The 12,516-nt window shown below is 36.9% G+C and overlaps 1 protein-coding gene across 3 annotated transcripts in view; it reads left to right on the top strand.

Annotated features, from left to right (window-relative positions):
- Nucleotides 1-12,516, top strand: part of ATP8A1 (ATPase phospholipid transporting 8A1) — a 218,155-nt gene that overhangs the window by 198,778 nt on the left and 6,861 nt on the right. For all 3 annotated transcript variants that reach the window (XM_058546980.1, XM_058546979.1, XM_058546981.1), the window contains 2 exons: nucleotides 5,230-5,318; nucleotides 6,038-6,130. In XM_058546980.1, the coding sequence (XP_058402963.1) occupies nucleotides 5,230-5,318; nucleotides 6,038-6,130 (182 nt within the window). The remainder of the gene's footprint in view (nucleotides 1-5,229; nucleotides 5,319-6,037; nucleotides 6,131-12,516) is intronic.

The following is a 12,516-nucleotide window of genomic DNA, read 5'->3' as shown; positions in this document are numbered from 1 at the left end:
AGAAGACAGTGTTTGTTCAATTTGGGATGTATTAAGTTTGAGGTACGTGTGTAATGTTCAAGTTCAGACCTGGATAGTCTGTGTTTGAAATAAGTCCGCCCTCCCTATCCGCGGATTCCGCATCCGCAGACACGGATACAGAACTCGCGGATGCTGAGGACTGGCTAAAGGACTTGAGCATCCGCGGATTTTGGTACCCGAGGGGGATCCTGGAACAATCCTCCGCGGATACTGAGGGATGACTGTACAGGTAAGAGATCTAAGCCACAGGGTGAGATTGTGACTGATCCCTATATAAATAATAGAAACTGCCAATCTTCCCAGGGAGTGTATTTATATGATAACAGAAGGCTCCTGACAGAATACCAGGGTATTTTACGTTTCTCTTTGTTTGGGACTCTTCCAGACAATCAGTTTTCTAATAATTACATTCTGTGAACAGCATTTTTAATAGCTTGGATAGTATTCTCTCATACGGATGTGCATTTACTTAACCAGTCATATAGTATCTTGTTAGTTTTCACTAACGTTTTACTATTTAAAAGAATCCGCAATGAATATTTGCTTCCCCAGAATTAGTTCCATGAGATGTTAGTAAGCAGTATGTGGGAAAATGTACCATGGTCAATAAATACATTTGGAAACCGTGGTTTAAAAAACTATTAGGTAGGTTTTTTATGGCGCTGTCTCAAAGCCTTAAATATGCTACTCTGCGCTGTGACTCTCCGAGAGGATGCTGCTCTCGGTTTGTTGATACCTTTTTTTTTTTTTTTGTGAGGAGATCAGCCCTGTGCTAACATCTGCCAATCCTCTTCTTTTTTTTTTGCTGAGGAAGACTGGCCCTGGGCTAACATCCGTGCCCATCTTCCTCCACTTGATATGGGATGCCGCCACAGCATGGCTTGCTAAGCGGCGCGTCGGTGCGCGCCTGGGATTCAAACCGGCGAACCCTGGGCCGCCGCAGCAGAGCGCGCGCACTTAACCGCTTGCGCCACCAGGCGGGCCCGAGTTTATACCTTTTCTAAGCCTTGGGCTGTGGCATGCTTTTTAGGGGGAGTGCTTTCAGGACTAGTGACTATAGAACAGTTTCGTGGGATACTAACCTGTGTGCAAAAGCTGTCCCAGATTTCAACACATAGTTCTGGAAATTGAATTATCAAATTAATAAGAATGAATGTTTTGTCCTTGATGCACATTGCCAAATACTTTTCCCAAAGGCGAGTCCATTGCTGATGGGAATATAAACTGCTACAAAGACCTGTTTCACCATACCTCCCCTTCCAACTGTGATAGTGAGTTGTTTACATCCGATCTAATTTGGTAGTGTTTCTATGACTACAGAGAGGCCTGGCACTTTTCCATGTTATTGATTACTTGCTGCTGCTTTTGTGAATACCATCTCAGGTCTTTGGCCACTCTACTGCGACCTTAGCAATTCTTGTGAAGATAATGGTCTATTTATATAACCAGATATTAATGCAGAATTTCATGTATTTGTGGCAGTCATTCTCCCAGTTTCTTGTTTATCATTTACTTTTTAGTTATGTTCTTTTTGAACATGTGGAACTTCTACATTTTTATGAGTCAGTTCCTTAAAGCATTTCTTTTTGTAGTTTTTTCACTGTTTTTAAGCTTAGAAAGTCCTTATATAAAGCTTTACCTAGACACTTAATCACTTCTTGGTTTTTTGTTATTATTTACATTAACTCTTAACCCCTCTGGAATTTATATTAATTTATCTTGCTGCCCTCCCCTCCAAAAAAACAAGTAACCAAGTTTTACAGCACTGTTTTCTGAATAATTTTGCCTTCCTAAACTAATATATTATGGCTGTACAGTCCTTAATAATTTTTATGAAAAAAAATTTATCTCCATTTCCTAAATTAGCAAATTGAGATGAATGGCAGTTTATTAGTGGTCAGTTACTTTGGCCAATTTCAGTCTGGAGACGAGCATATATTGTGACATTAATGTGGTGAAAACCATGACATTTATAAACTGACTTACACTTAATTTGATATTGTAATAAAAATTTCCTTCCTTGAAGCTCATGGGAGAGATCACTAGAAAGAACAAAAGACAAGCGGGTTTAAAGAAATTTGAAAATTAAAATGAAGAAAGGAAAGTTTGTTGATAATCATTGTTAATAATAAATGCATCCCCTTTACAAACGTTCTCAGGTTTAATTCTTACAATCCACTTTACAGTTGAGGAAGCAAGACTGGGAAGTTACTTCCCCTTAGTCTGAGAGCTGGGAAGGGCAGAGCCAGACTACTTTCAGGGCTGTTTATCATCAGTCCTGCTTCAACTAGGGTCCAAGGATATAGTCTTAGAGTTCCCCAAAGGGCCTTCTTTTTTAGACAGCGTCTGTACCTTATCCAAGAATAAGAGTCATAGGGTACCACCCTGACATTTATAGTGTAGAAGGAGGGGCAGACTTAAGAACCACGTCGCTGAAGGCTTCTAGGCAGGTAGCACATTGAAATTCTCTGTCCTACAAGACTGAAGTGGGGACTGTGAAGGTGAGGAAGTAAGTGCTCCTCTTTGGTGTGGGAATGTAGGTGCAAGGGGTCACCTCATTGTGGGTCAAAAGGTAAGCCCTTCTTATCTGGTCAAGCCCCTTGGCTTGGGTAAATGCACGTGAGCTCGTATTTTCTCAAAGGTTCTTTCTCTGCACGTTCACATGGAAATTTCAGAATAATTGCTCTTTCCTCTGCCGCAACTTGAATTTTCAGGCAGCGTTGGTTCGTTTTTGAAGCTGGCGTGGTCCGACATTGAGCCAGCATCACGCCGCAGAGACAAGCGGGTGTTTGTTCCCCGCGCGGGGCCTTTGCCCTCCAGCTCACTGGCTTTGTGGCTCCCTCGGCTGATCCTTTCTCAAGTCCCCTGGGTGCCACTTTTGTGGCAGGTTCCATTTGGTTTCACAGGGCCTCGAGGAGGGGCGGCGGGGGCCGCTTGGCATGGCCCACCGATCTCCCACGTTAAGAGCAATTTGCACACTGCTCTCGGAGGGAGCCCAAGCCAGGCCCCGAACAGGCTGCTCCTGTTACCCCATTGTCTACGGGGACCGGGCGTCTTTTCCCAGCTGACCTGCCTGCGAGTGGAGAGATGTGAAAAGTTGGAGACAAAATGGTTTCTACAGAGTGAGGGGGAGCTTTCTTGTACAGAAAGGAAGGAAATACCTCTGTGGGATTTTATTTTTTTCCCCCCTCTTCATCAAAAAAATACAAAGAGTCTCTCTGTCTTTAATGCGAATGTCGGCTTTAAATCTTTTAGGTTTGGATTAACTCTGCAAAAGGAAAAAAAATCTGACGGGCTTTCAGATATGACGCAGAAAAACTTTTTTCCCCTCAATTCATGTTGTTCATTTGTAAAAGCCAAAGGCTGGTGGACTGAATAGTGGGTGCCAGTTGTTCCGCGTACATAGTTAACATCACAATGGTCAGAATTAGCAGCCTCGGGTCTCCACCACAATTTTTGCCTTTTCCATCAGCAGACATTTAATACAAGGTGGCAAAGGCAAGAATAAATCTTTCTTCTCTTGCCCCACAAGATAAAATAGATTAAAATTAAGCCAAGTAAAGGTATTTTCCCTTACATGACTGAATCTTCTCTTACCTTTCTCCCTCAACCCGAAGGAAAAAGAAATGGGGTTTTTTACAGTCATTACCTTACTAAAAAGCTTCCTTCAACCTAAACAAAACCCACTGACTTGAAAGACATTTCCTATTATGTAATTATTGTTGGTTTTCACTATTGAGGATGTCAGCAAACATGTCGAAGATCATGTTTTGCTTATAAAATAAAGTGACTTTTATGTGAATATTTTTCTTCTTGTTGGTGCCTTAAATATGAGTGCTATTCTATTGAATCCACGTGGCAACCTTTATTTTCTGAAATTTTTGGTAATAGCGTGTTGATATTTTAAACGTGGTCAGAGCTGTTTAATCCTACACAAGGAAAAACCTTAGCATCCTTGACCCAACAGGCTGTATCAATAAGCCCGTGGCAACGTATAAAAAATTTAAACAGCAGTTCCTGGTCTTCAGTTTAGAGTCAAAATGAATAGGTAATCTGAAACATAATTTAAAATTAGTAATATTTAGACTTGATAAGGATTGATTAGGACTGTTATGTGTAATTGTGAAATTACCTGTAAGAATTAAACTCTGGATCATTTTTAATTCCTGAATCACACCTAGTAAAAAAAATTTTCTTGTGAGATTTTTAGTAGAGTATAAATGTGAATGTGCTTATTGGCTGCCTTTTAATAGAGTTATAACAGTACATTTATGGATTTAAATAGGTAACTGGAAATTTACTCGTGATAGACTCAAAGAAGTAAAATAAAATGTTTCTTTTGGTTTTATTGTGTGCCACTATTCCTTTTAAGCTCTGTAATCTGATTACATTACAAGAGGATTTTTTTAATTATAATTTCAAATAGCTAATAAAATTTATTAATTGTTTAATCATAGAATAATTTTCTTTGCAACCCAAAGGCTCTGATGTAGCAATTTGGGATTTAATACAACAGAATGATTACAGTTATTTTTAAGACACTTTTGTTTGGGTTTTACATACTAAATATTTGGTTTGACTTTAGCAATAACGGGATGCATTGATTCAAGTTATGTAAATCTTTGAACAAAAATTAAGATTTTTCCTACCTAATATCAGCCAAAAATAATCAAATTTTTATTTTCATAGATGTCTTGATTTGTTTATATTGTGTTTATGATTTATCTAGATGATTTTTAAATATGGTGTAATGTTTTACAAAAGTAAAGTTAATTTTCATCTGTCAGAAATAGTAAATTCAGTTTCTAACTAGGATTTATTTTACATGTTGTATTATAAGCAAATTTCATCCAGAATATGTTTGAAGTTTGCTCAAAAAGATTGATTTTGATATTCTAAGTTATAGAGGAAGGTCAAAGTTTTTTACTCCATGTATTGACCACAGTAATAAAAATGTCGCATAAAAATATGAAAAAGATTTGGTACATGATAAAACTTTGCTATATTAGCTACTTGAGGGAAAAAATAGATACAGTAAATGCATGTTTTAACACATTTGGCTTTTAATTCCAAATATTTCACAAGTTTAAATTCAGAGTTATTATATATTCTCTTGCAGAATGAGATTCTTAAAATCATATAAAAAATAAACATGAATGATGTATTTCTTGGTTTTTAAAGTAATATTGTTTCTGATGGTTTCCTCAGGCAGCCATGTTGTTTAGTTCCGGAGTCTTTTGGATGGGCCTGTTATTTATCCCTGTGACATCTTTGCTTCTTGATGTGGCGTACAAGGTGTAAGTATAATACCCGATTATATACTAAAAATATAGATGCATATTAATCCTCAGATTTCTCTAGTTGTAATATCAACTCAAGAATGTAGTTTGCAGAATAGGAATTAGTAATATTAATTAATTCTACGTAAATAAAGAAAGAAGAAAGGAGTGATTGAGAAACTAGAAAACTAAATTAGTTTAAAAGACCAAGCGAGAAGTAAAGTAGGTAGTTTCAATTAACATTAGAGAGTACATTTTTAGAAATCAGCCTGAAAAACCCCTTCAAGGTAAAAGAAAAAAATTCTGTCATCTCCAGACGCACATATATATTTTATTAGTGAACAATAGTTATGAAAAGAAGTTTTTTGCTTGCCTGAATCTAAATATATATTTAAAATACAGAATGGAAATATAGAAACTAAAATTTTACTAATTTTTCTCAAAGATTATGAGTTTTAAAATGCTATCTCTTCCCACAAAAAAGATCAACATTAATTATATAATGTTTATCAAATAACTGAGAGTTTTAATATTATAAACCTAAATCATTTATTTTAAGACTGTCGTTTCTATAATTATATTAATACTCAAAATTACTGTAGTTTTTTAGATTCTATTGAGAAACTGTTGCTTGTACTCTGGTTATTGTTATACTTAGCAGCAGCGTGATGATAAACCAGTCTTGTAAAGTCTTAAGTCTGCACGCAAATATTTCTATGCAAATCCTTTCTTTGCAGTATCAAGAGGACGGCTTTTAAAACATTAGTAGATGAAGTTCAGGAACTGGAGGCAAAATCTCAAGACCCAGGGGCAGTTGTGCTTGGAAAAAGGTAAAATACACACTGAATATGTTCTTTTCCAAGTGAACTTTAAATTTATCTTTTACTTGTGGTTGGAAATAAGCGGTAAGCATTTATTGGTTAACATGGAGCTAGCAGTGTCATTGGCAGATTTTGATATCAGAGATATGGGTTCAAATCAGATCTGTCATTCACTAAGCTGTGTGTGTGTGACCTTAGCTAAGTTACTTAATGCTCCTGAGCCTCAATTTCCTCATCTATAAAATGGGGTTGATAATACCTACCTCATGGCTAGTTTTGAGAACTGAATAAAATACTATCGATCAAGCAGGTAGCTTAGTGCCTGGTGCTTAATGAGCATTAAATAAATGGTTTATTGATAGTTACCAATATTATTGTGTTCTTAAACTGAAAGGGAGATGAACAAAAGATTTTTAGCTTGAAACAGTATCCATGATAAAAATACTATGTAATGAAAATCAGAGCTTGGCATAGGGCATACTGCCCTACGGTTGCACTTGTGGTTCAGTACGTTATTAGGAACTGACCTCGCCGTATATCATATATGAAGTGAGTTGTGGCTTCTAAGTCCTTTTCCTTAGCACCATCACCCCCAAAAAACCAAGGTTAGAAAGCTAATCAAATTTACTAAATTTACAAAGCTTTACAAAAAAGAAATTAAAATTATTTGGAAGCAGTCTATAATAAAACACAATTATGAATACCAGGGATATGTTTTATTTTTTCTCTTTCATCACACTAAAATGAGCTCAAGTTTTGTCTGAACCATAGGAAACGTTCTGCCCCCATATGTGTCACCTGCATTGTGATTCACTGTTGTTACTCAGTTTGACACAATGGAGTACATGTCAGACTGGGAACTCAAGCTAAGACCTTGGCTTCCAGCCCTCACTGGCTCTCATTAGGCCGAAGGAACACGTCACACACCCGTCTATGCCTCTCCTTTAAAAATAATAGCACTGGCACTTGTGGGGTGCTCATGACGTGCCGGGTGCTGCACTTACCACTTCACACGTTCTATCTCACTGAGTCCCTATAACAACCCAATACAAATCAGTCATCCCCATTTTTCTCAGATGAGGAAACCGGGCCTTAGAGAGACTAAGTTCTCCAAGTCGTAAGCGACAGAGTGGGGCCTTGAGCCCACATCAGTTGATTCTAAAGCCCCTGCCTCTAACCACTCACTATTCTACCTCCTTTTGCTGCTTTTCAGGAATGTGATATAGCAGCAAAAACAGCCTGCCACTAACTTGACAAAGGCCTTACCCTCTGTGAGTCGGTGTCCCTGTGTGTGTGATGGGAATGATGATACCTACTCTCAGGGTTATGGGTCTTATCCTCCACCCTCCACATTCCCCTTCATCTCTGTCCCTGCATCTAAAAATCTACATCTACTCCATAGCCTGGCAGAAATAGTCCCTCAGTAAATGTTTTCTCTTTCACTTTAGTTGTAAAAAGGATGTAATAAGAGTTCTAGCTCACAAAATTGTGAATAAAACCATTTATTAACAATTATTAGGGAAAGGCCACTGATAATACTGTTACTACTCTTAGGAGTAAATTTCTCATATTTTTAAGTATGTTAATAAAACATATGTTCCACCATAAATGACCACCAACTTCTCCGTAGAACATGCATCAGATAAATTTCCTGCTGCTACCCAGCTCATTTGCCTAAAATAGCTATTCATCTTTTCTCAAGAACTCAGGAATGAGTTAGCTGTTAGCTAAATACTATGGACAAAAACCCCTGGTACAACACGTACCCCGTGTTGCCGTTACTGCCCATCAGTGGTCAGAAGTATGGTGATGGTCAACATGACCATAGTGTCTTCCTGTGAGATGATAGCTGGAGGACGTGGGAAGAAAAAGGATCAGTGGAAGGAGAAAGATAGCAACTGGTTGAAAAAGTCTTCACGCTAAACTAATTACGTTCTAAATTAACTAAGGAATTATCAGAGTGATTTTACTGCCAGGATGATTTTAGGACTCTTGGAAAATGAGATTGATGTCAAATTTCAAAAAAGTCAACGAATTTTATCTACATTTTCAAAGTGGGAGAAATTATGATTTCTGTGTATTCTAGCGATATCAGACCTCCTTTGTCCCAAAACGCCATGTTGTTTTATGCCTCCCAGGCTTCGCACAGGCTGTTCCCTTGTGTAGAAGCTGATACCCTCTTACAGACTGGGCTGTCTAGTTCCTAGCTTTCAAACCTAGTTCAGATGCAATTACGTCAACTTTCACAGATAAAATTAATTTCTGCTATCTCTGTACTTGGTACTTGTTGTGACATATATTGCATTGTATTACAATGTACTTGTTTACCCTGTTTGTTTCCCCTACTAGATTGAGCTCCTTGAAAGAGAGTCCTCTGTCTTAGTCTTAACTGCAACCCAACACCTAGCACAGTGCCAGGAACATAGTAGCATTTGATAAATATTTGTTGAATGGATGATCAAATGGTCAAGAGAATGAACTAAGGAATAAATGAATGAATGAAAGAATGGGTGGGTGGGTGAAAGGATAGCTGAGTAGCAGGTAGTAAATGGATGATTGACCTGTGGGTAGTTAAATAAAAATATGATACATAAGAGCATAGAATTATACAGGTTAGACTTCCCAAACTAGTGATATCCAAAGTAACAATAGTTTACTTTTTTGTCATAGAATGATGCCATCTTGTGAGTTGATCAGCCCCAATTTTTTTTAATCTTCACTAAGCACTTCTATGAAGTCAAGCTACGCGTAAAATGAAACTGTGTCAGAGAAACTATAACTTGTAAGCACTGTATCCAGATCAGTATTAATTTCATTACTCATTTTTAAAAATTAAAACATCTTGGTTAAAATAATTAGTCTTTTTTAGTAGAAAGAGTATGCCACTTATAATATTATCCAGCAAATTAGATATATTCCAATTTTACATTGAAATTTTGGGGAGAGAGGTGTGTTTTATCATCTCAGTATTTTGTTTTCAAGCCATGGGTTATGATAGAAAGCAATTTAAGTCTAAAATTTTGGGAGAATAAGTCCAAACCTTACTCCTGATCACTGTGTAGCCATGGCTTATTATTTTTAAGAAAACGACTTATAAGCTAAGAAACCCTGTTCTTTGCTGGAACTTTTATGTGGACAGGCTCCAACACTAGGGAGCATAAGCATCTACAATTCCAAAATCCAAAAACTTTGAAATCAATTTTTTTCCATAGGTTGATAGGAAACATTTGCTGAAAAAAAACTAAATCATTTGTTCTATAAATATAAGGGCATTAATAGCGTTTATTTTTTCTACAATGTAAATATTTATACATTTTATAGCAGAAACACTAATTTTTTGGAATATGAGCCTCTCAAATCCCACTGGGGGATGTTACGTCTATAAGTTGTGTGTAACATTTTACCTTCTCTAAAACAAAACAAAACAAGTGAATTCAAAACCCCAAAGGTTTTAAAATAAGGGATTACGGACAGTGGGCTCATTGGAAACAGGGCAGTTCTTTTTGGATATCTTTCGTGTGTGTTTGAGAAGCAGTGCATCTTATAGACAGGCAAATACGATAATGAGATTAATAAGTTTTTTTATATCTAACTGTAGACATTAGCCAGCATATCATCAGCAGTCATTACTAAATAGAATTTTAGCCCAGGATCCTCAGGTCAGTGCTTGTTTATTTGTCCATTACCATTGTTTGGCCCCTAACCTTAGCTTTAATGAAGAGAGTAGAAAAGTATGGATGTCAGCTAATTTGGTCATGTGGCCAGTGATGATGGTCTCTCCCACAGCCATTTTCTGAATTGTTTATCTTAATAAAAAGCTATTTTAATGTTGCCACAGAACTAATAGAAAAGAAACTGTATTTCTCAATTTTCACACTGGATTTTGGATCAGTATTACACAAATATCTTAGTAGGGGTTTAGAATAGGAGGATGTATCAAATATTTTCCCCCAGCCCACTCTTATCACAGTGATAATGGTTCTATCCAGCATTTGTAGAGAAAAGTGACAGAACAACAACAACGAGGTGTTATCTCCTCCAGAGCAGAGAGTAAGCCTGTTATAGTCATTGTTTATCTCCCACCACCACCATCTAGTACAGGACAGCTGTCACATGCTATACACTAAAACATTCTATGAATGAATGGTTATTTACTTTCTGGAGATCCATTTTAATGAGTCAACCAAAATAACTTGGCAACCCAATATAAGACAAATGCAAATTTACCACTCATCAAAGATTATTGAAAACACCTTAGGATGACATGTTCCAGGACGCTAATGGGTTTTTGTCTATACTTTTTTTGGTGTTTCTAAATGAAATCTCATTTTAAAACATGGTGTCTTTCCACCTCCTCTCCACCAAATATCTAAGTTGCAACATTTTAGTGGGCTTGGAAATAAGGTAACAATATTTAAGTGGTAGTTGTGTGATTGCACTAAATAAGTCCAGAATTTGCATAGCTTGGTATGTAAATGAAAGACCATACAAATTGAGTAAAACTACTGACCAAGAGTTGTGACTAGGATGTGGTTTTAGTTAGAATGTATCTTAGAATCTTTTTTTCCCTTCTCATACCGTGTTAAGCTGTTCAACAAAAACTGAACTTTTAACGTTATCTATTGGGTTAATACGTGACCAGTGTATTTTATAATGTGACTTGATAGTAATATCAGTACCCATAAACGTCGATGGCACAGAATTGCATAATTTTGAAATGATGAGCAGTACCCTAAAGGTAGGATAAGACTAGAGAAATACAAATCATCATTACTCATTATTTATTAAGCATCCTCCTATGAATGGCGTTTGTATTCTATAGGAGAGATTCTTTGCTCTGCAAGAACTAAAGCAAGAGGTTCAGTATAGCTAAGACAAAAAAAAATTCCAACAACAAAAGCCTAGATGTTTTCCTGCTAAGGAAGTGGAGTGGGGTCATTATAAATTAAAACTCCTGTGCAGCAACAGACACCTCGTGTTGAGCGAATGTTGAATCTAAACCAAGGCATCAGAAATGATCCTCGAAAAGTATCTTTTGTTTTGTGATAATCTCTGTTCTAGTTGATTTTTTATAATAAATCCTTGGGATCTGGGGGTTGGTAAGGATGGGAGGGATAGCATTTATTGAGTGCTGCCTGAGTGCCAGTCACTGTGCTGGAAGACATCCAACTCCCTGCATCCCCACAGTCAGCCTGAGGGTTGGGGATTGTCCTCCTGTTATACATGAGATGACCAAGGAAGGTTCGCCTGAGGTGACCCCGCTGCTGATAAGTAACAGACTCAGAATTAAACCAAAGTAAGACTGCAAAGCCCATGCTCTTTGCACAGTAGTGTGCTCCTTTCCAAAGAAAGAGACTGTCTTATTGCTTTTGCGTGTGTGATGAGTACACTAGACATTAACTTGATGTAATAGCTGAGTGAAAGTATAGCCTTATATGAACCATTATAAAACAAAATTACATTATCTTATATATTTAAGTTGCCATAATATGAAAGATGAAATTCTCACATCTGCCTTAACACTTTAATGTTGTAATATTAAAGGATTATGCATTTAGGAAGGCCAGCCTGAAACCAGGAAAATGTATTTTGGGAAGAAGAAGCTACGTAATGATACGTTGCCATCCTCTAGTCTTGTAGTCATTTCAGTGTTGAACACCCAAGACTTCTCAGCGCCCCATCCACAGTGCTCTGCTAACAAAATCAGACCACCTGCTGCTAAAGCTGCCGACTTCCTCAAAGCAGTTACATATTTTAGTGTCCCTCAGGGTCCCGGGGTCTGTAATGTTGGATCATTTTAAGAGTAGAGTAAGAAAAGTGACTGTAAAAATGGCCCTTTCTCATTCCCAAAATCTGTGTATTTCACTGGCCAAAACAAGTTTTACAAGTATTTGCAAAACCGCTGGAGTTTTAAATTAATTAGCTTTCTTGCCTTAATGTAGCTAATTCCCAGTGACAATAAAGTATGTCTAATAAGTACCAGTTAACATCCCTAAACTTTAAAAAAATATGTGTGGAAGATTACTACAAATGTCAACATTTCTAAATATTTTACTTCAGCAAGAGCCGAAATGTTTGTATAATTACAAGTTCATTTTGCAGAGGATCCTTTTTTTTGGTATATGATAAAAATTGTTCCATTTCAGTGTCTCAAAAAATTTGGCAAAATACGGAACTAACATAACTTACAGCAGTTTAACTAAAGTTTTTATAGTGGGGAAAATACAAGATGGAAATTTTTCAACTGAGTCAGTTCCAGTGATTAAAACAAAATTACATAAACATTTGCTGCAATGCATGTTGGTTACTTATTAGCTCTTCATACTTATTATGTTCTTTGATATCAAAGCAGAGTTTTATAAATCAACCAGTGCAGAAATAGCATGATTGAAAGG

This window comes from Diceros bicornis, chromosome 8 (assembly GCF_020826845.1).
Source record: "Diceros bicornis minor isolate mBicDic1 chromosome 8, mDicBic1.mat.cur, whole genome shotgun sequence".
Taxonomy (NCBI): domain Eukaryota; kingdom Metazoa; phylum Chordata; class Mammalia; order Perissodactyla; family Rhinocerotidae; genus Diceros; species Diceros bicornis.
Note: the sequence above shows the minus strand (reverse complement) of the source record. Positions and strands in the feature narration are given on the sequence as shown.